Below are 22481 nucleotides of genomic sequence, written 5' to 3' on the forward strand. Positions count from 1 at the left end.
AATATGGGTCCAGTAACCAGTGAGTTAGGTATTTTTCAAGTCCATATGTATATTTGCATGTAGTATGTATATATATTTATGTATAGTACATACACACACACACACACACACACACATATATATATATATATATATAAGATCAAAATGAAAACAAACAGTATGTCATTTATATTATATTTAATATCGATAATCGATTATTTATTTTTTCAATTGAATTTCACTCTGTAATACTTCCTCAACTGAAATGTTCTACAGAAGTTTCACTCTTAATCCCTGTGGTTATACACTCACTCAGATCCAGTCAGCAGCTAGTGAAGTCACTGTTCAGAAGAAGTCTCAGGGCGAGAAAACATTCAGGGCTGCAGCCCCAAGAGCCACCACCGTAGCTCCGCCCCTGACTTTAAGTAAGTCATAATTGTTTTCACTTTTAAGTCTAAACACTGCTATTGAAACGTCTTTTAAGGTTTTCCAAAGTCCACTTATTACATCCATTTTTCAGCTTTAGCCTTGATATTTACTTCTTCACACTTCAACAAGACTCTCCTAAACAGGCGCAGACTGTTAAATGCAGGTTACGTGCTAGTGTCACACTTTACGTGATTGGCGGGCGGGTTTGTGTGTCTGGGAACCTGCTACTGGTTTCACATCCACAGTCCACAGCACGCACACAGAGGCTCAGACGCTCGCTCCGCACATACAGCAGCAGGAAAAACAAACTCTCCTCACGTCGCTTAGAAGACACAAACTGCCGTAAAAGAGAAGTCGTCGCGATGTTAATTATGAAATGCTACCGTTTAGTCTGAGTGGACAGAGTGGACAATAAGGAAAAAGCTTTTGAAAAGTGGCTGAACTTTGACAGCTGGAGCAATTAACCGTGCGGAAAGCATCGTTCAAACACATTGGTGAGTAACGTTTCCGCCAGGTGTACCTCTGTTGTAAATAAACAATCCACGTATACTGTACATAGGTTAGTGCATGAAAAAAAGTTGAATTGGTGTTTTTTAATCCCCGTTTAGGAGCCGTTGTTGTCGCAATATCGGTAAATAACTGGCACTGTGTTTAAAAAAACAAAGAAACAAAAAACCAGGGTAGTTTTCGAGTTAATTTGTCACAAAAAAACCTGTTTTGTGTTTTATTGCGCTGACGCAGGTGTGGCGACCCTCGTTGTTGGGGAGCCATCGTTACGGACTGAAGCAGTGGTCATGATAAAGGAAAATTAAATGACTTTCCATCTTTGTGCCTAGCCTTAACTCATTCAGTATGCTATGTGGTCAGGATACTCTTATCCTATCTATCTATCTATCTATCTATCTATCTATCTATCTACAGTATCTATCTATAATAGTGAAATTCCAATCAGCCCAGATAAGTCAATTTGGGTTGTGTCCAACTTGAACTGCTGAGGATTGTGGTTGTTGGCTACTCCTCTGTATCATCAGTTTGTTTACTCATCATTCATGTGACTACATACTAACTTATGAGATCATAAAATCCTCACTTAATGCATCAAAACAATATAGTCACATTTGGAGGCTGTAAGAAATCAGATGTTGGTGGTTTGTTTCTATTTAATTGAACTATATGAAGTGAGGCATTACATAAACTGGTGTTTGGGGCTTCAGTGTATCATTTGGGTCATCATTGGTGTTATTTTTTTCTTAGTGTAACAACATTCAGTAGTCATTCAGCCAGGCTAAAAACAGTTTTTTTGGTGTTGTGTGTCTAAATAAATGTTAAGTGTGCTTACTTGTGTGTAAATCAGGTCTAGGCCAAAACATAAGCAAACTAAGCAGCTATTAAACCATCGTCTCACTCCATGAAAAAGCATGTAATCCTTCCAATGATTTGAAAGCATGAACATCACCAAAATTCGAGAGACACGGCTTGAATCTTTACATTGACCACAGTGAAATGTAAAGACACGAAATATAACGTAATTTTTAATATCTCTCAAAAAAGTAATGGGCCAAGTCCAAAGATAAGAAAAAGCTAGTTGTATTTAAATGACTATCTCTGAAGAGCAATTACCATGTCCCTCCCCCCTGCATCTCTGTGACAGGTTGGGACCTGGCAGGCAGTTTGGTCCAGATTAGCCGGGAGGATCCTAATCCTACCCTTGTGCCACCCAATGGAGTTAACTAACTCACTTATGTACAATATTGCTTCCTCCTATGCAGTACTTCAGGGCTTAATTTGCTCTGCCATGCCATAAAAGATAAGCTTATACCATTCCCCATACTTCAGTGTCTAATTACAGTCAGCATAATGTAAACTGTTAAGCTGGCTCCCTCCCTGTGTGTCCACTACCTCAGTAGATATCCTTAAAGGCAGACATAAAGATCCTTGATTCTTTAGTGGATCATGTAATGAAAAGAGTGTTTGGAGAAAATGACACTTTTGACAACTTGAGGAATCTCAATCACTGAGGCTGTGGTCACCTTACGTGCATTACAGAAATGATGAGCTCTGTTTGGCACACATACACAAGTGTGCATACACACTTAAATGAAGAAGTAAGAAGGTTTTGCAGACAAGGCTTTTCTTTTTGTCAGATGACCTCTTCCTTTTTTTTTTTTGTTTTTTTGTTTTACTGATAATAGTGTCATTGCTTTTTAGCTTATCCTTATGCAAACAAATTGTAGATTCACCCTTGTTTCATTAATGCATCAGACCATTGCCCCAGTATATAATGGAGTCATTGTGTCAATGATCCCTGCAGTTGTGTTGGATACATCCATTGGTAAGTGCTCTATGTTAGCCTCTCTGCTGTTTACCCTCCTCTGTTCAGTCCCTCTTAAAGGTTTTATTGCCGTAAGGTGCTGGGCTATAAAGAATGAGCTAATTTGGGGGCCTGGCATTTCTTTCATTGATTCATGGTTAGGCCATGCCTCCCTGGCAACTTTCAGTAGCAGTTGTGTCACATTGGAAAATGGATGAGTACTTCCATATCTTTCCTTTTTAAGGGAAAAGGGTAATGTCCTATTTGACCTCCTGCTTTGATGGAGAGCTGTTCTGTTTTTTGATCAAAGGTCTCCATTATTTAATTCCATTAAATAGACATCAGCTGGATGTACAGTCTCTATTCTTGTGTAAATTATCATTCAACGTTTGTCCAGCAGTATGCAATGCACGCTGAAGATATGACTTACCAGGGAAAGCCAAAAAGGACCAATGAAATGATGAAAATGCTCTTTTGGCAAAACCTTGTTTAATCCTGTACTCTCTCACTCTCCTCCTCCTCAAACTGCTCTTCTCTCTTTGAGTATTTCAGGCAAACTGCTCTAATGCTCCCTCTTGAATGAAATAGTTTACAAATTACAGTAATAGCATTTTACAGATTAGCAAATTCCTGATGCTAACATGGGGTTCCCCATTCATTATCTAAAAAGCCTGTGCTGAACATAAACTTTTCAACTGAATAGCCTAGTACTCTGTACTGTTCAAATAAAAAAACTCAATTTCTTGTCTCGCCAACTTTGTCATGCACACAGTAACAACAGTGTGGTTCAGACTTGGAGTCCCTCATAAAAAGACTCTGCCACTGGATATGGTTGTGAGAACTCCCAATGCCCCGCTGCCATAAAAACCAAACATGAGAAAAATAAGACTCAAAGCCAACTTTATCTCAGTGTCCACAAAGATAACAGAGTAGATGCTGAATTAGGAGAACAGAACATTTGAGTTGCAGAACTGGTTGCCATTTCTATTGGGAAAGATAAATAAATAACTAGGATAACTAATAAATCCTGACGATATTGTGGTATATTGTCTGAGATGGTAGAAAAAACAATGTTATTGATCTTCGCTGGCTGGCATGTATATTGAGTTTGGTCTGATGGAGGTATTTGGTGTTTGATATCAAAACTTGGACAACTAATGCAGGCCTCAAGTCTTGCCCAGTTTTGGCTTAGCATTAACAAAATTTACTGTTTTTTCACTCTTGTTCTATTGTGCAATGTTGACTTCATGTTTCACAATCCAGTCTCAAAGTAATGCTACCGCAGAGACTGAGATTTATTTCCCCAAATGACGTCTTGGAGTAGTATATTGTGGAAATAATGCTTAAATTTATGTGGTTTCACTAACTTTTATGTCTCATCTTATTAAATACCACATTGAGTTTTTACTCAGCATGACCTGGAATGTGTAACTGTAAAATAATAATTCTTTATCAACAAACATGATATGTGTGGATTTGAGTTTGCGTTTTGTAGCTAGAAGTGACCATATTTGGATGAGAGGGTGGAGCTACTAGCTGCTAGGTTGGTTATCACGATACATTTACAGTATGTGGTTACTGTGATAATGCCAATGCTAATTTTCACAAGTGAAAATTAATGGTAACTTTAATAACAACAGCTATGGCTATGCTTTTCGAGGACCGCAGTGTTTGGCAATTCCACGTTAGCTTAATTTTTCAGCTCTGGAGGTTGCCGCTTGCATTCATCATCTGTGCATGTGACGATGTTTGATACTGCTCTCTCAAAGTGCCACTGTTGTATGAGATCACTCTCTGACGATGTACTCTTTGAAGAAGTGTGCGCTGTGGGATTTTCTTCTGTAAAATCAAGGCTGTGTACAGAGGTATATGTCAACATGAAAGACATGCATGAGTCAACCTATTGTGAGTAGATACAGAGGAATTACTACTAGAGGATGAACTTATTATTGTTTTGAGTTGGTTATCTTGCAAGATGTCATTGTGCTATATATTTTATGATGTAGTTCTTCTCTAAGTCATACTCATTCAGCGTAGGTTTTGTTGACACTAACTGCAAGTGCTCAGATTGGCTTCCCTCTTGTTGTCTGCTGTAAGGTTTGTCTTACAGCAGCTCAAGAAATACACTGGACATGTCAGTTAATATGTGACATGTGAACCAATAAACCTCTTTCCATTACAGTTTGTTTCGAAGCTAAACGATTGTAGATAAGGCTTGATTTGTAGTTTATAGCCTGCCATATAGCCTGAAATGAGATTAGACTGTCAAAGCAGCTGGCAGCATTTTAATTACACAAGTAGTGGAGTAAATATACTTGGTATTTCTTTGCAAGATTTTTTTTTTTAGCCTGTGCCAACTACTGGTTTGGCTTTGAATTTGTATGTGTTTCCAAAGGTAATTGAAGGTGATGACATGGGTCTTCAGGGCCCATATCATCAAAATGTATTATGGTCCCCTTTCGTCTAGTGTACCAGCTGCTGCTCTGCTGTTGAGGCAGGTTCTGAAGAGCACGATGTGTTGATGTTAAAAGAAGTGGCTGTGCAGCTAACTCAAAGACCATGCTCCAGTGAGGTCTCAGGAGAGCCATGAGCACTGACTGAACAGATTTCACATTAACACACTGGGCAAGAGTGGAGCAAAGGAAATGAGCATGAACTGTACCTTTGACTGCTTGGGAATACACAGCAACAGTTAATGAAGTGCTTTGAAAGGGGAAATGGAAATGGGGTGATAAGCAGCTGTAAAATATACACACGTCGTTTTCACTGCCACAGCAGTGCCATGGCTCGCTCCAATGTGACGGCTCAGCCCTGTACTGTGCATTACGTAAGACAGCTCAAAGTCACTCCATAAGCTATGCATTGTAGATGGCTACATTACACTGCCTAGAGGCTCCTGTCTGCTTCTTCCCTCTTGTTCTGTTCTTCCCCACATCCCCCATCCCCTTATCCCTCCCTCTCGTCATGCTTCAGTGAGCCACCTGAGGGGGGATATATGCTCCCCTTTGCCTGGTGACAGCTTGCGGGGAGATGTAGGCAGCCTTCCTTCTCAGCTGGAGGATGGTGGAGAAGAGAGAGGGATTCTGTGGATTAGGGCTTCCACAGAGAGGAACTCCGCTGGGCCGATTTGCTTCTTGAGAGCAACAAGAAACAGTTGCTTCTCAACAATTAACCCTTAGTTTTAGTTTTGTTTTCTTTTGTGTACCTTCCAGTAAGTGACAAGGGAATGATGAGCTATAAAAGGTGGATGGTAAAAGGGAAGGTATTAGCTCATTTGGGACTGTTACTGTCTGTATAAATATATTACATTCAGAGGACATGATGTCCAAGTTTTTCTGAGTGCTGTACTGTGTGTCCACTTTGAGGTCGGCCTTGCACAGTACAGGTCTTGTATTCTTTATCAGGGCTCAGTATGACCTGCAGACACAGCTCAAAGCACAGTTTCTGTCAGTTTTTACAGTGTGTGGCTGGCTTAAAAAGCTGTGATTGAATGAGCTTTCCTGTTTTTGACAGACGATTGAATGCAAAACAGCTCTGTGCTCATGTTTAAGGGTGTTGTATTTTATATAGGAAAATTATGATCTATTTCCTTGCCAGAGTGTTGGGATGACATTTTTTAAATTCCAGTGAAAGGCATATTTATTACTAGCATTTGTAATTACTCTCCACAAAATCTTGGCTCGTGTTTTTGTTTACTGTGAGGTCTTGCATTTCTGAAAAAGCAGTGAGGAAAGGAGATGGATAGAAAGAGAGTTAGTAGGACTACAAAGACTACTATTCAAACAAAACAATAACATCATGCTTGAATGATTTTCATTGTGAGCAACTTGTTACATATTTTGTACTTTTTAAAAATTAAAATTTCTTTCAGTCTTTCCTAATTTTTTGTTCTATTTGCACACTTTTATAGTAGATGTAGACATTAAACAAAACATCTGTACAATATATTGCAGTATAATATAATGCACTGCAAAACATTTTACCCTAGTGAAACCTGTTGTGAGTGACTGTCAGAAAAGTGATGACTCTTTACTCATTTTGTTGACCCCGTAAACACATTACACATAGAAGTTACTATAAAGCAAAGATTGAACAATAACGGCACCACAAAACAACACTTACTGCAAGTCCAAACCTTTTTATGTTCCACTTTAAAAGTTCCTTCTGGGCTGATGTAATCCTATGACCACCAGTCAACAATGGCAGTCTTTTGGCTGCTACGTTGGGGGTAGTGAAGTTGGCTTGTGCCTTTGTTACTCTTCATGTCAACCTTGTTCCTCTGCAGATTTTGCTTTTATAAAAAATCTGTGAATTTACTGTAGCAGCTGAGCATCCATTTTATAGCCGGCTGCGTTGTTAGAAAACAGTTTTGTGTTTGTGGTCTGTTGTGTATGCTTCTCAGTAGATTAATCCATCCACTAGTTGAGACTGACAGATTTATTCATCAGTGTAGCCTGTGTGGTATGTGATTGTGAGGGCTTGTGCGTCTCAAGTGAATATGTGTGGCTGAAAATGATTAAGCTCCAGAGTCCTCATGAGAGCATGTTCACCTACATAATTAACCCATTTCTTTTTAACCGTATCCTGCATTTAAGCACAGTTAGTCAGAATAGGCACAGTTTTTCCTAACACCATCAGACATACTGCTACTGTCTCCAGTGGTATATTCCCAGTCACTAAGAAATAAATTAACTTGTAGATGTTGGCTGTAATAATAGAAACAAGCTTGCTGTTCTGTGTCTGTGAGACGTACCAGTACTCTTAACAGCTTTAGTTGAAGTCATTTTATCTCAGTGAGAGGCAGAGATCCCAAGGAGAACATTTAGAGAGATGGAGCGTGGAGACTGGCAGTAACAAAGAGCAAAATAACCATCCTCCATTTTTGGAACCTTTTATTCCCTCTGTCTGTTACTCTGACGTGTTCTACACCGTGACCAATAGAGAGTATACAAAGGTGTGTGTGTGTGTGTGTCTGTGTCTGTGTCTGTGTGTGCGCGCGTCTATGTCTGTGTCTACATTTGGAGACTGAGGGGAGTGATTGGCCCGAGGCTGAGGCTGTGAACGGACAAAAGACATAAGCTTTACAATTGTACTTGTTTCATCACAAAATTGTTTCTCCTATTTGCTACATGTCACTTCAGTGTCACTTATTTCTTCCTCATACTAGGGTTGCATCAGTCAAATTACAAACAATATGTTTCTAGTCCAGGTGTTTTGAGTTTCAAATTGGACACCCCAATGTGTCACAAGATGAATCTGAGTGGTCCAGGGCCCAAAATTATCACCAGCCACCCGCCAAATGATATTAAAATATGCAAGTGGTCAGTAGATTTGCTTCACTTACTAGCCAAAAAAACAATGGTAATCTATTGAGTGGCTGGTACAATTTGAACATTCACTAGCCATTTGACCATTGAACAAAAAAGTTAATTTTGATTGCTGGAGTGGTTGCAAAACAAGAAATTTTGTCACATAAAATTGTCAATATTTCAGACTTTATATTGTGTACTGAACAGTTATAACAGGCCAATTGAAAGAGATAAATCACATTCCACATTTTTTTTTTTTTTTGTAATTTGAGATAACAGTGTTGTATAGGACCTTATTTTCTGCATAATCTCATTTGGAACTTTTTCTTTCTCTCTCTCTCTCTTCTCCCTATTCAGCGAAGAGTGGGTCTCATCCTCTCCACTTAACTGTTTGCCAACTCTTAACTTCTGCCTGCTTCAGAGATGAGTGCCAAATCAGCCATCAACAAGGCGGTCTTCACACCCCACGATGAGAAGATGCTTGTTGCTGTGCAAGTGAAGCGGAGGACCAAGAAGAAGATTCCCTTCCTGGCCACCGGTGGTCAAGGAGACTACATGACCTTCATCTGCCTCTCAGGTCAGAGAACAAAACAAAACAAGAAGCTCTTTGTTCTTATCTCCTCTGTTATATCCTGTTCTTTTCTCTTCTGGTTTGTACGTTTCCATTCAAATGTGTTACTAATTTTGTGTGTGTGTGTGTGTGTGTGTAACCCAAAGTCACATTCAACACGTCTCCCTTAATTCTTCCACTAATGTTCACACTGATGAGCATTTATACGTTTCCCCTGCCAATAGAATGACATGCTAAATCAATTTGCTGCTGGGCTGTAGGTCAATCCTTTTTAAATGAATTAGGTTTACTCTGAAACTGAATAATTGTTTCACTAGAAGGAGAGGTTTAAAATTATTTTGTTCTTTCCCCTCTTGTAATGTTAGTTAAAATGTTATTTGTTAATTGAATTGGCCATGCTTATGATTCATGAAGAGAATAGAGAAATGTAATTTCAGTTCCTACAGAACTGCTTATGAAGATCAATGACATTTCTTAACGCAGTGGATGCATACGCATGCAATGACCAGCAGCAGTGGTGCCGTGTTGGTCTGTTCAGTTTACACTGTGTTGTTATTATTCTTTTTGGCCATTGTTCATCATCATTGCTGTAAAATCATGTTGTTGTTCAGAAACACAGAGTGGACTATTATGTTTATACTGATGGTGCTGTGGATGTCTCGTCTGGCTGAAGATTGGTACATTGATTCTCAATTTAACAAGATCCAGTGCAGCAGAGACTTTCTGCTAAAACTGAACAACTCCAGGAGCACAAAACTACCTTTGGACCTAACTTTCCCAAACTTTAATGAATTTTACTGTTACTGCAGTAAAATGGGTTTGACAGCACACCTCACTAAAAAATAAGAAAACAGAATAGAAGAGGAGTACAAGAACCAGCGAGATGACAACCGATGTCTTGTATTCCCCTGTCCTGTTCACTTGTCTAACACCTGATCCCTCTATAACAAAACTGACAAACTCCACGCCTGTGTTTACTACCCACACAAGTTTAAAGGAGCTTGTATTCAGGTCTGGACAGAAACATAGTGAAGCTGGTGGTAAGTTTGGTGTGCCTTTACACACAGATTAGGCTGCCATTGTCGGTAAGTTGTGTGGAGGAAGTGTATGCCTTTTATATAAATGAGCATTGGTGCAAAACTTCGTCAGTAAGAGAAAGACTGTGCACCAACCATACTGAAGTGCTTTCTGTTTCTGTGCATCTATTCTGCCTGCCTTGGGAATTCCTGTGGATTTTTGTGATTCTGGTCTATGAGTTTGCCCAAAGACAAACAAGAGCATCACCTCAGAGCTGATCCTACAGACTGTGCAGAAACTGCAGTTGCTTTCTCTCGATGCTCCTAATTTAATTCTGGGCGACTTGAACCATTGCTCGCTGCACAAGACACCAAGGAGTCTTTACAAATATCTTCCTTGCCCCACCAGAGATGGCGAGATACTGGACCAGTGTTCTGGCTCTATTAAAGAAGCTTCATACTCCCTTGCTGGGCATGGCTGACCACAATTGTGTGCAACTTATTCCAGGATATCGCACATGCCAACACAGAGGAAAGTATTCAACAGAAAGGTGAAACTCTGGTCGGAGGAGGCAATGTTGACGCTACAAGGCTGTCTGGACTTCATGGCTTGGGAGGAGTTCAATGAATCATCTTGGGACGTTAACAAACTCACAGAAGTGGTCAGCTCATGTGTATTATATTGCAAGGACATTATTATCCCTGGAAAAAGTAGTTAAGGTCTCTCCGAACAGTGAATCCTGGTTGAACGGACGTCTTCAAGTGCTATTAAAGAAGAAAAAACATTAATTTAAACAAGATAACTTCTCTGAGCTAAATGTTGTACAAAAGGAGATCAATTGTGAAATTAAGAGGACTAAATTGTGTAACAAACAAAAGATTGAAAACAAACTGAGCAATAACAGTTAAGGCTTAATTTGGGAAGTGTCATGACCATGGTTTGGTTAAATGACAAAGTAAAGAGAATAGAAAATTGTGTCTTTTAAAAGGCTTTCAGTTTTACTCTAACCCTCTCAACACAAAAATTGATGGTCAGCATGTAGAAATTGATGAGTCATACAAGTACTTGAGTATTGTGTGTGTGTGTGTGTGTGTGTGATTTGTAGGGGAATGCAGCGCCTTTTCTGTCTGAGGAAGCTGGCTAAGTTTCATGTTGACAGGTTCCTGATGACTTTGTCTTACAGATGTTTTTTGTTGAGTTGATTTACACTCATAGGTATACAACATAAAAGCAGACTTGTCTAGTGCATTTCTCTTTTGATAAGAATATTACTATTGGTTGAGATGAACTTGTAATGCCAGTCTCATCACATTTCCAACAGCAGTTTTCACCTCGGCACCCTATTGCAACACTGCTGCTTTAAAAGCTATTAAAGCCACTGGATGTCCAAACTGCTTCGTCTGCATGGCATAATTAAAATCCATAAATGATTTGATCTTGCAGCTTCATTGATTTTTTTTCTTTATTTTTCAACAGATTAGAGGTTGGGTTTTAGTGGAAAGCCGCTGGTTTGAATCCTTAACTTGAGTGAGAAAATTGAGAAATCAGCATGAGCTTTCTAACCTTCCCTGCTTTTTTAATTCCACCCACATAATGATTTTTTTAGTCTCAGGTGTAATCTTTGACATTGTCTTTGTGTGTACTTAACTTGAAGTGGGTGTTGGAAAATGGACATTTTCAGACCCTCAATGCTGGTGTTTATTTCATTAGTTTAGTATTCACACCAATAAGATCAAACTGACTGGGTGGGGCTGCTCATTCTTTTATACTGCAGGCCTCCCGCACTGGGCACTGTTTTTTTGGCAGTGAGAGTGTGTGTGTGTATGTGTGTGTCACCATTGGCTTGGTCCGTCAGTCTCTCTGTCATGAATCCCAGGTGATGGGTTGAAGGGTAGACCAATTTAAACTGCCCTAAATGTGCTGTATCAGTGAAGGATTTATATCCTGGTTATAACAAGATAAGTTACCTACGGTCAGTAACTCCATCCTCGCTGTAAGGATAGAGATGGCTTGTATTGGAAAGTCTTACTAAGGGGACCGTGGGCTGTTGCATTCTTACTTCATTTACTTTTTACAAGACCCAGCTGAGTAGGTGTGTTTTTCTGTTTGTCTACATATCAAGTGAGAGTCAAGGCTCTCTGTCTTTTAGAGAGAACTAAACGCCATTAATTCACTGACATTTTTACTTAAAGTTAGCCAAGACATTAGACTATTTCCTCTTTGTGTTGAAAACCCTTGTATTTATTTGATGTTGATCATTATTAACAGATGCACATTTTATATCCCTCTAATTCATTTGCATCACCACTTTGTTTTATCTGTGAATGGATTTTGCATAATGTTTTAAAGCATGAAATTGCAGAGTTTATGGCCACCACTACCATCACCTCTTTACCCACTCCTGCCTTAGTTTTCATCTTAAATGTTTTTAGTTGTTTGGTCTATACTAGCATCCTCCTGTTTTTAATCTGCTGTTCATCACATGCTTGAGCTCAATAGTGAAGGCAAGCACTGTTATGTAGTTCACATAGTCATGGGGCATCTCTTTAAGCCAGCCAAGCATTGTTCTGAGGTCTGTGTGTGTTCCTTTGCGAAAACTGTATAGGCCAACGATGGGTGTTAAACCAGCCGACACACCAGCCTCCCTACAGGGCTGGTGTGTGTGACTTTGAGTGTTCAGTATGTGTGTGACTGTGACTGTATGTGAAAGCACTGTGTATGTACATAAGGGTGGGGGATGGGGGTCACTGGCAGTCTCATGGCTACAGTAGAAGATAGTTGAGGCCTGAGGGCCATACAGTGGCAGAGTTATGTAATCTGTGGTATGTCATGGCTAAAGAAGCCTACAATATGAGAAGCTGCACAGTAGAGACAGTTATAGGCGCTTCACTCTTGAACTGAAACAGGGTGCCAGGATGAAACACTCATTGCTGCTCTATTTTCAGTATCATATTCTGTAATACGGTCATAAGATCTGACTGAATAAAAGAAGAAACATAGAGGATATGACTTATAATTAAAATAGCCCTTATTTGCAAATGCTAAGTAAATAACTGCTGCTCTTTAAAATAAATCAGTGGGATGTTGTGCAATTGACTTTGTAACCATAGCAGTCAGTTTGAGCTGTTGTTTTCAGATTGCATGAGTCTGGGGATTTGAATTGGCTGTTTGATGAACACATGGCTATTTGTCTTAGGTAGCAAGCTACATCTATCAGTGGAACAAAAACGCCTAGGCAGCTGCTGCTTGGATAGCAGTGTCTCTTGTTTCAGAATTACATGTGGCTCCGTGACAAGACTGGTTCTGCTCACTTAGCTAACTGTTGTTTTGTTTGGTAGGGTGAACTCATGGAAATCAGTTGAAAGCTGCAAAGCAGAACAACAATATTCTTAAATTGTCTACAGCAATAAAGGGATTTCTACTAGAGAAGTTTTGCCCACAAGGCTTTAATAAATTGTATCTGGATGCATGTTGTAATGTGCTCTGAATGGGTGCATTTGGATTTTTAGTCCACTTTGCACCTTGCAGTTTGTTGTCACTACCTGGGTCTGGATCTTGGTCTGCTTGCAGTCTGCTTGTTGTATGATTTCTGAATAGAACCCAACACAGACCATTTACAACGTAATCTAATGTATCATGTGAATTTAAAGCTAAACTAACATAATTTTTCTAATCCCCTTGCCGAACCATTTTCAACATCATGTTGCATTATTGAGTCTGGATTCAGAATTCCCTTCCTTTTTTCCTAGCTGCTCATTGTTATTTGTTTCAGCTGAATCCCAAATAAAGTCTGAAATAATGTTGATTATCAAACAATGTTTGAACTCAGCATGACCACCAGAGTGCATACAAACCTTCAAGCAAAGTCACTGTAAGTGCATAATTACTTGTTTGTTATGAGTGGGCACTCCTAGCACACTAAGAACTCAAATGCAAGTATCTGTTTTTGTTGTTTTACTGTGGACCAAGGAAAGCAAACTACAAGTTTGAACAGGCTAAAAGATTTTAATGGTTTTTTGACCAGTGTATGCTCCTAGCCTTTGCTGAGATGGGATCTCCGAGATGTCTTTGATCTTATACACATACATGTTCACATAGAACTGCTCAGCTGCACACAGAAATGTATTTAACGCCTTAACAACAACATCAGGGATCTTGATGAAATGGGAGTGAGCTGGAGCGAAGCCAAAAGCTCAACGTGGTCCGAGTTGGTTAGTGAGCTTTCTCTTTGATCACTGGGCTTCATGCGGTGCCTTTATGGCTCTACCTCAGGGCTGAAACATTGGACTGCCGAATGTTTGGCAAGACAGATTTGAAGCCAGTTAAGACACTGGGAAGGTTCACTTGAATAGACTATTAGTTTATGTGCTTTTTGTTTAATCTTTTATTGAAGAGGAAAACATTTGTATGCCTTTCGCATCTCGCAACTCCTCTGAGTAATCTCAGGTGTTATGATTTTTAACATCTCTTTTTGCCCTTGTTGTTTACGGGTATGTTTGTGTGTGTAATTACTACAGGCTGGCAGCTTTGGGGGTTCAGCGAAGGAAATGAGGAGCCAACCATCTGTTGGTTTCTTAATTGTTTCAGGGAATGCCATCACCCTGAAATTCCACTGAACATTGCTTGATCAATGTAAACAAACATCACGTTATCTGTAGCCAACATGCCATGTGTGTTTGGATACATTGATGCTTTATGTTAATATATGAATTTCCATGTAGGATGCATGTGGGTATCCATGTTTGTGGGTGTATTCAGGCACTATTATGCATGCATGATCTTTTGTGGGTTGGTTTACATGTTTAATTTGATGTGTAGGCTGTGTCTTACATATGTGAAATTATGAGAGCGTTGCTTGTTTCTTTGTATCTATCTCTTTGTTGGGTTTGATGCAGTGTCCATCTTTGTACATGTTTGAGCTTCTTTTACCATCGTACCTGATGAGCCCATGAACCTTGAAAGATGAACAACATAAACTAGAGAAGAGAGAGAGAAATATTATACTCTACGTACACAAATACTTTATCTTGTATTTGTGTATACAGTATATGTTCTAATGGATTGTGCTGCTTAAATTGTATTTATTCTCTTGTGATGATCCATTTTGTTTTCATATGTAAGAATAATTATTCAGTAATATATAATTAGAGTTTTGCAATTATATAACTTTAACGTTCATGCCAATAAAGCTTATTTGAAATTTGAGAAATAGAAAGTGTTCATGCTTGGGCAGTTCTGGGGGAGGGAGCATGCATATGGACATAGAGAAAGGTGAAACTGAAACTTAACTCTTAGTGTAAGTATCAGGTTTATCAGTGAAGTTAATGAACTACAGTACAGAGTGAACTCACTGACTCAGTGATGAGCAGGGTGACAGATGGGCCAAACATGCATCAGGTAGGCTTGTGTCATACAGTACACACGTCTGCTGTCTGAAAGTGGTATAACTCTGTTAAAGAAACGCATTAAATGTCCGAGCTTGGTATCTGTGTTTTCTCCAAAGCTCTGTAGAATATAAATTCACAGTTATCACACCACTTTCTATTTCACTCAATTCATCATCTGCAGCCTTGTTACTATTGATTATCTTGTGAGATGTATGGGCAACGGGTTGTGTTGCTCACTTGTAGATTAAGCTGCTTAGGACTATCACAAAGTCAGGTCAGTTACAACAGGTCAAAGACATCAGGCTGACTTTCTGTATTCATACATTTTATGTTTTGAGTGCATTTGCCAAGGTTAGCTCAACCTTACAGCTCCTGATGGAAAAACAAATGAGGGACCTAAGATACATATTTTTTAAGAATCTAGGATATGTTGATACAGACGATATCACAAAATGAATTTCATGTTTTTGGTTGGATATACAGTTGTGTATTCTAAGTTAAAATCCCCTTTTTAAAATGAACAACTTCAAAAATTACTGTTGGGACTAAAGCTTTAGATCTAGAATACGTTTTACTTTAATAGTGGGACCCCTTTTGCTTTAGTTAGGTAGATAAAAACAATTGAGGACAGACATGCCGAATGCAAACAAACAGCATGACCATCACTTCATGTTGTTTGCTGGTATTACTTGAAAAAAATGAATAGCCATAAAATGTTCTAAAATACTTTGTTGTACTCTAGGTGTAGGTGAATGGCTTAAAGAAATAGTGTGACATTTTCGGAAATTCACTTCTTGAGAGTTAGATGAAAAGGTTAAAACCGCTCTCATGTCTGTCCTTTTAAAATATAAAGCTAGAACCAGCAGTCACTTAGGTTAGTTTAGCATACAGACAAAAAGGGGAAAAGAATAGCTAGCCTGGCACAAAATCTGTCACTTTTATACTTATAAAGATTGGTAAATCATATTTATTCATGAGGTTTGGAGATGCTGGTAGGTGGACTCGCTTACTTTTGGACAGAGCCAGGCTGGCTGCACTAGCTTATAATTTTTTATGGCAGTCTAGTTTGGTTTAACTTCCTCATTGCATATAACTTGTAAAACTTTTTTTTTTTTTTAAACATCTCAGGGAGTCAGGACAAATGTTTGTTAATGATGTTTGGCCAGGCATGGGTGTGTGTGTGTGTGTGGGTGGTCTGGTCAGTGTTCTGTTGGGAAGAATGTTGCCTTCTGTGGGTTTCTCGCAGGGCCAGTGAAGCAGCAGTGACTGATGCTGGCCTCCCAGTATTTACTGAGAGCAGAGACATTCAGCCCACTCACACAAGGACCAGATACATTAGCATGACACTAATACCACATTCCCCGTTAATCTATGTCTGCGTATATGCCTGTATACTCCTTTGTATCAGTGCACTGTGGCCGTCTTTATCTCGGCTAATTAGGTCCTTCCAGCAGTTCAGCTCATATTTGTGCCAGACTACTCTTTAAAACATGAACTCTCTCCCCCTGCTATTATCACAACCTCCCCTTTCAGCCCCCTGCTCAAATCTCCTCCTGGCCAAGATATGAGTGTCCTTAAAACCTTGGGAAAGTCTTCAGTGCTTGATTGACCGGAGTGTAGCCTAAGACAGAGGGGCTAAGACAGAAGGTAATAGGTAAGAGGACATGAGGGGCAGAGGGCAAAGTGAAATTATGAAATTGATAGAATGACATCAATTTTAAAAAACATGAAAACTTTACCAGGCAAGAAAGACTGTCAGCACATATAAACATATATGGAGACTGTGTTAAAAGGTGGTATTGTACATCATTTATTAAGAGGGCAAGTGACATGAAAGTATCAAATATTCCAATTCCAATTACTAAAAACACAAATTTAATTAATTTAATATAAACATTTTTTGATGTGTGTTTTCATCATCTTCATTTTAGCACAATAGAAAAACATAGCACAAAGAAAACCACAGAAATGATTTGGATTGCTACAACACACTTGACTCTGACGCCTGAATGCCAAAACATGTTATCCATTCTTATCACTCTCTAGTGGCACTTCGGCCTCCAGTTGAAGATTCAATGCACTCATCCATATCAGTTGTTTGGGAACTTCATGTCCTATCCTCAGGCCCTCACAATAGGCCTGAAAGTTGAAAGACACTCTTTAGTTCCTTGTTTTAAATGTACAGTAATAAGAATATTTGTATTCGTTTGGCTACAGCTGTGGGATCAAATGGGATTCATTAACATTTTGACATGTATGAAGCATTGGTTTGCATATGTTTCTTTAGATGTAGGGCTTTTCATTTTTCTCTTTTCAGTTTATTCAAATTTCTGACAGAAAAAGCAGAAACATTTTAAAAAAAGGCTTAAAACATATGGAGGCAATTGCATAGTTTGTAATGCATGTCTTTTTGATCACTCACACAGTACACACACACACACACACACACACATGCACACAGCAGGTGGAGCGGGATAGATGAAAGGCCCAGGTGCTCTGCAGGTGGACTGAAATGTGCGTGTGGTGTTGTGCATTCAAAAGCTCCCCTCTGTAGAGACGCCCAGTGTGTTTTGTCCAGTTTGCGTGTGTGGTGTGTGAGTTTTTGTGTGTGCATGTTGGGAAATCAGTACATGCCCCAGTGGTTCTGACACCTCCCTTCACAGTGATTTCCTATACCAAAGCCAAACTGTCTATCATCCTCCTCCGTCCTTTACTGTCCAACTCAGTCTGCTGCACTTCTATCCAAACAGCACTTTGAGAACACTCCAACAATTTTGCACCACATCTCCATAGTTCTGTGTGTTGTTCAGCAGCCATTGCTTTTATCCTTTGTGTGTTGTTTTCCAGCAGAAACAGTAGGGAGTTTTTTTCCAACAGGAATCTGATGATTGGTGTGGCTGAGACAGTGTGCGGCTGTTGTTGTTGTTTTGGAAGACTCCCCTCGGCGCTTTCTAACCCTTCACTCTTTGGCTGCTGATGCTGCAGCTCCACTCCTTCTTTAGGACTCTGCATAGAACAGGGGGGTTCCTGCTTATACTGGAGATGTAGATGAAACCTTAGATGTGAATCAAAGAACAAAAAGTGTTTGATCTGACATTGAAGTAGATGGATAAAAAGTTGATTCCCACCTGGGGGACACTCACAGTGGTCATTGCTATGACAGAATTAGGTGTGGTCCTTCTTCACCTGAACTCTTATGACTATTCTGTCTTGTTTTGACAGAAGTGTTTAAAGTGCACAGGTTTTGTTTCTGTCCTCCTTGCTGTGGTGAACTGAGTTGTTTTATGTATTGTGGATGTGTTAATGGCACATGACAGCAGGGACTGGCTCAGGGCGATGAGGTGATGTGGCCACTCAGGGATCATTGAGGAGGTAATTATTCACGAACAGGACCACACCACACATGTTTTTGATAATGTGTACTCTGACCATATGTATTGGCTCACTAATAGAGCAAAGACCATGACAGCACAACTCCCTGTGTACCTGGCAAAGGTCATCTTCATGGTGTTCTCAGCATTTGTTTTGTGCAAACAAAGCTTGTACCCCAGATCCTTCCTTCATCTTTAGTGTGTGAAATGAAGGGGGAAAAAGGGAGGAGAGGAGGACAGAAGAGTGAGCTGTAATAAAAGACTGAAGAGCCCTGGCCTTATAAAAGTCAGCCATCCATATAATTAGCTGATGCTCTCTTCTTCTCAAACTGAGAGCATTTACAGCTAAACATTTAATAACCAACTTTAGTTACTCTATCCAATTGACTTTCCAACACATTTCATTTGACTGTATTATAACTGTCTCTGATATTGGAGGTACAAATGACTCATGTGAAAAACAATATTTTTATGACCTGCGGTGTTTCCCACAGGTTAAGAATTTACTTGTGTAGTTGGGTGGCACAGTGTGTGATGGGCGGGTTCTGTAATAAACAAAGTTACAGAGTTCTTGTAGGAAAATACAAAAAAACCCCAAACACTCAAGGTCCCCTTATTTGGAACATTTTCAGAGCTTTTACCCACATCTGTGGGCCTTCATCAGTGGATGGGGTTCATTCAGACAGCTGATGTCTGTTTCTAGTGATCATTGCGCCTCTTGTTTAGCGTCCTTGCTGTTTCACTGATATGTTTCCCACAGCTGTCACATGATGTCATGATTATGTCATACACCACTCCAGGGGGTGGGGGAGGTTGTATTTTCCAAAAGTACAGGAACTTTGGTTGTGGGTTTTGCGGGGATGACCATCACTGATTGGTCAAACAGACACAGCATGGCTGCTTCAACTTGTGTACCGCTTCATTTGCTAAACAAGGAAGTGCTCTAGTATTGATATAGGATGAGGGAAGGACAATTCTCAATAGTTTGGGAGTAATAACAATCCTCTTTCAAATCAAGGAGTTGCCAGATGAAAGGAAGAGGTACCTAGCTACCGAAAGGCAGTTTTCCCTGTGGAAATGTATTACTTTTTATTCTTTTGAGGTCAGTCTGTTGAGTGTGACTGCCTAGTTTTAAGTTAACTGAACTAATAATGTTTGTTGATATTATGTTCTATGTTCTAATCTTGCAATAATAGAGAAACCAAGTAAACCAGTTCTTTTGTTTTAATACTTGGCATGGGAAGAGAGAGACTGTGGCTTCAACACTCTCGGCTGTAAGGCCATCAATTCAAGTCCTCAGTCTTGTCTGGATCCTTTTTGCTGCACTTGGTCCCCCTTTCAGAAACTGACTTTGACATAGACTTAGGGCCTGATTTACTAAGATCCCAAATAGTGGGTACTAAATTGAGTGCATATTGCAATAGATTGCGTGTTTCGTTTGCGTGCGTTTTGCGGGTGATCTACTAAGAATAACTGTGTAAATGAAAACAGGTGCAACAGGGTGGAGACAGCAGCATTTAAATGAGGGTTTTGCGTGTCTTTATGGAGAGTTTGGACAAGCAGAAAGCTGCAAGCCCAAAAATGTGATCAGGTTCTAGTGGAAGAGGTTAACAAGCATATTACCAAATATAAATATTACCTGAAAAACTGACATATGGGAGAGTATTTGTGACAAAGTCAATGCTGTTAGTAGATCAGCTTGCACATTTTTTGCGGGTGATGTCAAGTTCGCACACGGTTTTACACACGCAGACCTTTAGTAAATCTTGGAGGCAAACCATTGCCATCACAACGATGAATTCAAAGTCTGTGATCAGGACTGCATGCTCTCGACCCTCTCTCTCTTACAGCTTGTAAGGTGTTTGCAAGATTGCCTTCTGTTCAGGTACATTTTTTCCACTTTTTCCTAACCCTAACCTTAACCCTTGTCAGACTTTCCATGCAATGCTCTGCATGAATTATGTTTGTTTCATCTAGCTTCTGTGGGCTTGTGGGATAAGAGTTTGAATGAAACAATAGGCATGCTTCCTCAAATATTTGTTCTAAATTCTTCTCTGGCTTAGCCATATCCCTTCCATTGTGCATTTTGTAACTTTCCTGTATCTAACTTTTCAGATTTGATGCTGTTTTTCTGAAATATTTAGGGCAGCTGCTCAGATGTGGCAAATCATTTACTGGCATTTGTTTGCTTAAGAACACAGAGTTGTTAAATGCTACTGTAGGTGTATGTCATCTGCAGTTTCAACACATTTCTTGAGTATGCTGAAGAAAGAACACTTTTTCTCACAAACCACAGCACTCCCTGATAAAAACTCCTCAGCACATGAACACAAGAAGGGAGCTTGGTAATGTTCTTTCCAGCAGCCAGTGCCATCTGTCTTTCAAGCCTTTACAAAGGCACAAACAGAATAGTTAGGAAGCGCTTCTTAAACTTTTTCACATCAAAGACCTCTAAACTGGCACAGATTGGACCACGGATCCCCATTTGATAAGGTTTTGTCCCAGTGTCCCCCATCTGATAAGATTTTGGCTTTTTGATGTTTTATTACAGAAAGTGTATGAAACCCATGACCAAAATAGTCATATATTCTGTCATTGTGTCACTCAGGGATGGAATAATAGTGCAAATAAATGAATCCCCTTTTTGCCTTGGACTCCCTAGAACTCTCTCAAGGACTGCTGCTTGAGAACCACTGAGGTAGTGGTATTCAAGTCATGTACATATCAATCTCAGTGTGTTTGCAGTGATTTTAGTGTACTGGATTGGGTCATTTCTTTGCCAAGAAGAGAGATTTGAGGATTAATGCAGTGAACTCAATCAGTAGAGTTGTGAGCTTCTCTCAATCAGGATATTAATTGTTTTTTTTTTTTTGTTTTTTATATCACAAGAGACTTCCTATTTAAATAAAGGTTAAAAAGAAGGAACCAGATTGCAGCACGAGGTGAAAAGGCCTTTGGTATGTAGAGGGATAATGAGAGTTACATTAATAGTAGCAGGCTATACCTAACAGTAGCTACAAACTTGAAAATGTTACTTAGAAGTGAATTGATTTTGTGTTGACTTTCACTCCACAGCTCAGCCTGCCTCTATGTTGGACAAAAATCAGCATAGAGAGACAGTTTCTGTTGGCTGGAAAATTGACACCACACAATCATCCTGGCCTTATGCCTCCAGTACAATTTAACATCAGTTTGGCTCACAAAACTTTCTTTTGTCTTTATCTGCTAAGGGTGTCCAGCTTCTTTGTATCTTTGAAGTGTTCATGGTAGTAGCCATAAACAGTCAGTCCCTTGATATGAAAGTCCTTTATGGCAGCAGCCAAAAGCCTGAAATCTACCCTATTTCTATGCTTAATACTGATTATTGTCATTGGATAAAACTAACAGATATGAATTTGACTGCATCCCCTTCGTGTTAATCTACAGGTGCAACCAGTAAATATTTTCAATGTCCCTCTGTGACTCTGCTTGTCATGAAAGACGTATTTGATTATTAGATACAATCTGAGACTCACAAAACTATCGACTGAAAGGAAGAAATGAAAGGAAGACTCCCCAGTACTGTATCTGTCTGCTGTACCACAGGGACTGGACTAGGAAGAGGCAGGGAGGAGAGCAGTGGATAGTGAAAGAGACTGACATGTGGGGGAAGAAAGGGAGGAAAAGATCTCTTTTTAAATGGAAAATAAAAGTTTGAAAGCTATGACTATGACTTTGTCAAATGTACCATTTTCTTTTCTCTTTTCTCTCTTATGTAGCGATTACCATACAGTAATGGGCCAGGTTTGAATTGTGGAGTGATTATGATTAGGCCTATCATGATAAATGCTTTTGTTGGACGATATGTTGTCCCAGAAACAATCGTAATAAATAATGTTATTTTCATTTGAAGACCATTTTTTGCCACTGATATAATGATACTATAATAGCATAATAAAGCAAGGGGGGAAGGGGATGAGATTGGAGAGTGGGCACTATGCTTTCTTAAAAACACAGACCACCATTTTTCTAATTGTTTCACTTAATGACTTTTTTTGTAGACATTTAGATGATATAGTGTTACCATATTCAAGGTGAAGTAAAAGACCCATATCATTTAAATGCACC

At 39.5% G+C, this 22481-nt stretch overlaps 1 protein-coding gene across 5 annotated transcripts in view; it reads left to right on the forward strand.

Annotated features, from left to right (window-relative positions):
- stxbp6 (syntaxin binding protein 6 (amisyn)) overlaps positions 1–22481 on the forward strand; it is a 190686-nt gene that overhangs the window by 2097 nt on the left and 166108 nt on the right. For 4 of the 5 annotated variants that reach the window (XR_008323096.1, XM_053336031.1, XM_053336033.1 and 1 more), the window contains one exon: positions 8386–8605. Coding sequence is in view for 4 of the 5 variants with exons in the window: in XM_053336031.1 (XP_053192006.1) it covers positions 8452–8605 (154 nt within the window). In the remaining variant the exon portion in view is untranslated. Of the gene's footprint in view, positions 1–446; positions 903–8385; positions 8606–22481 lie in introns of those variants that run through there. The other variant, XM_053336032.1, reaches the window with a different exon arrangement.

Source organism: Scomber japonicus, chromosome 16 (assembly GCF_027409825.1).
Source record: "Scomber japonicus isolate fScoJap1 chromosome 16, fScoJap1.pri, whole genome shotgun sequence".
Taxonomy (NCBI): Eukaryota; Metazoa; Chordata; class Actinopteri; order Scombriformes; family Scombridae; genus Scomber; species Scomber japonicus.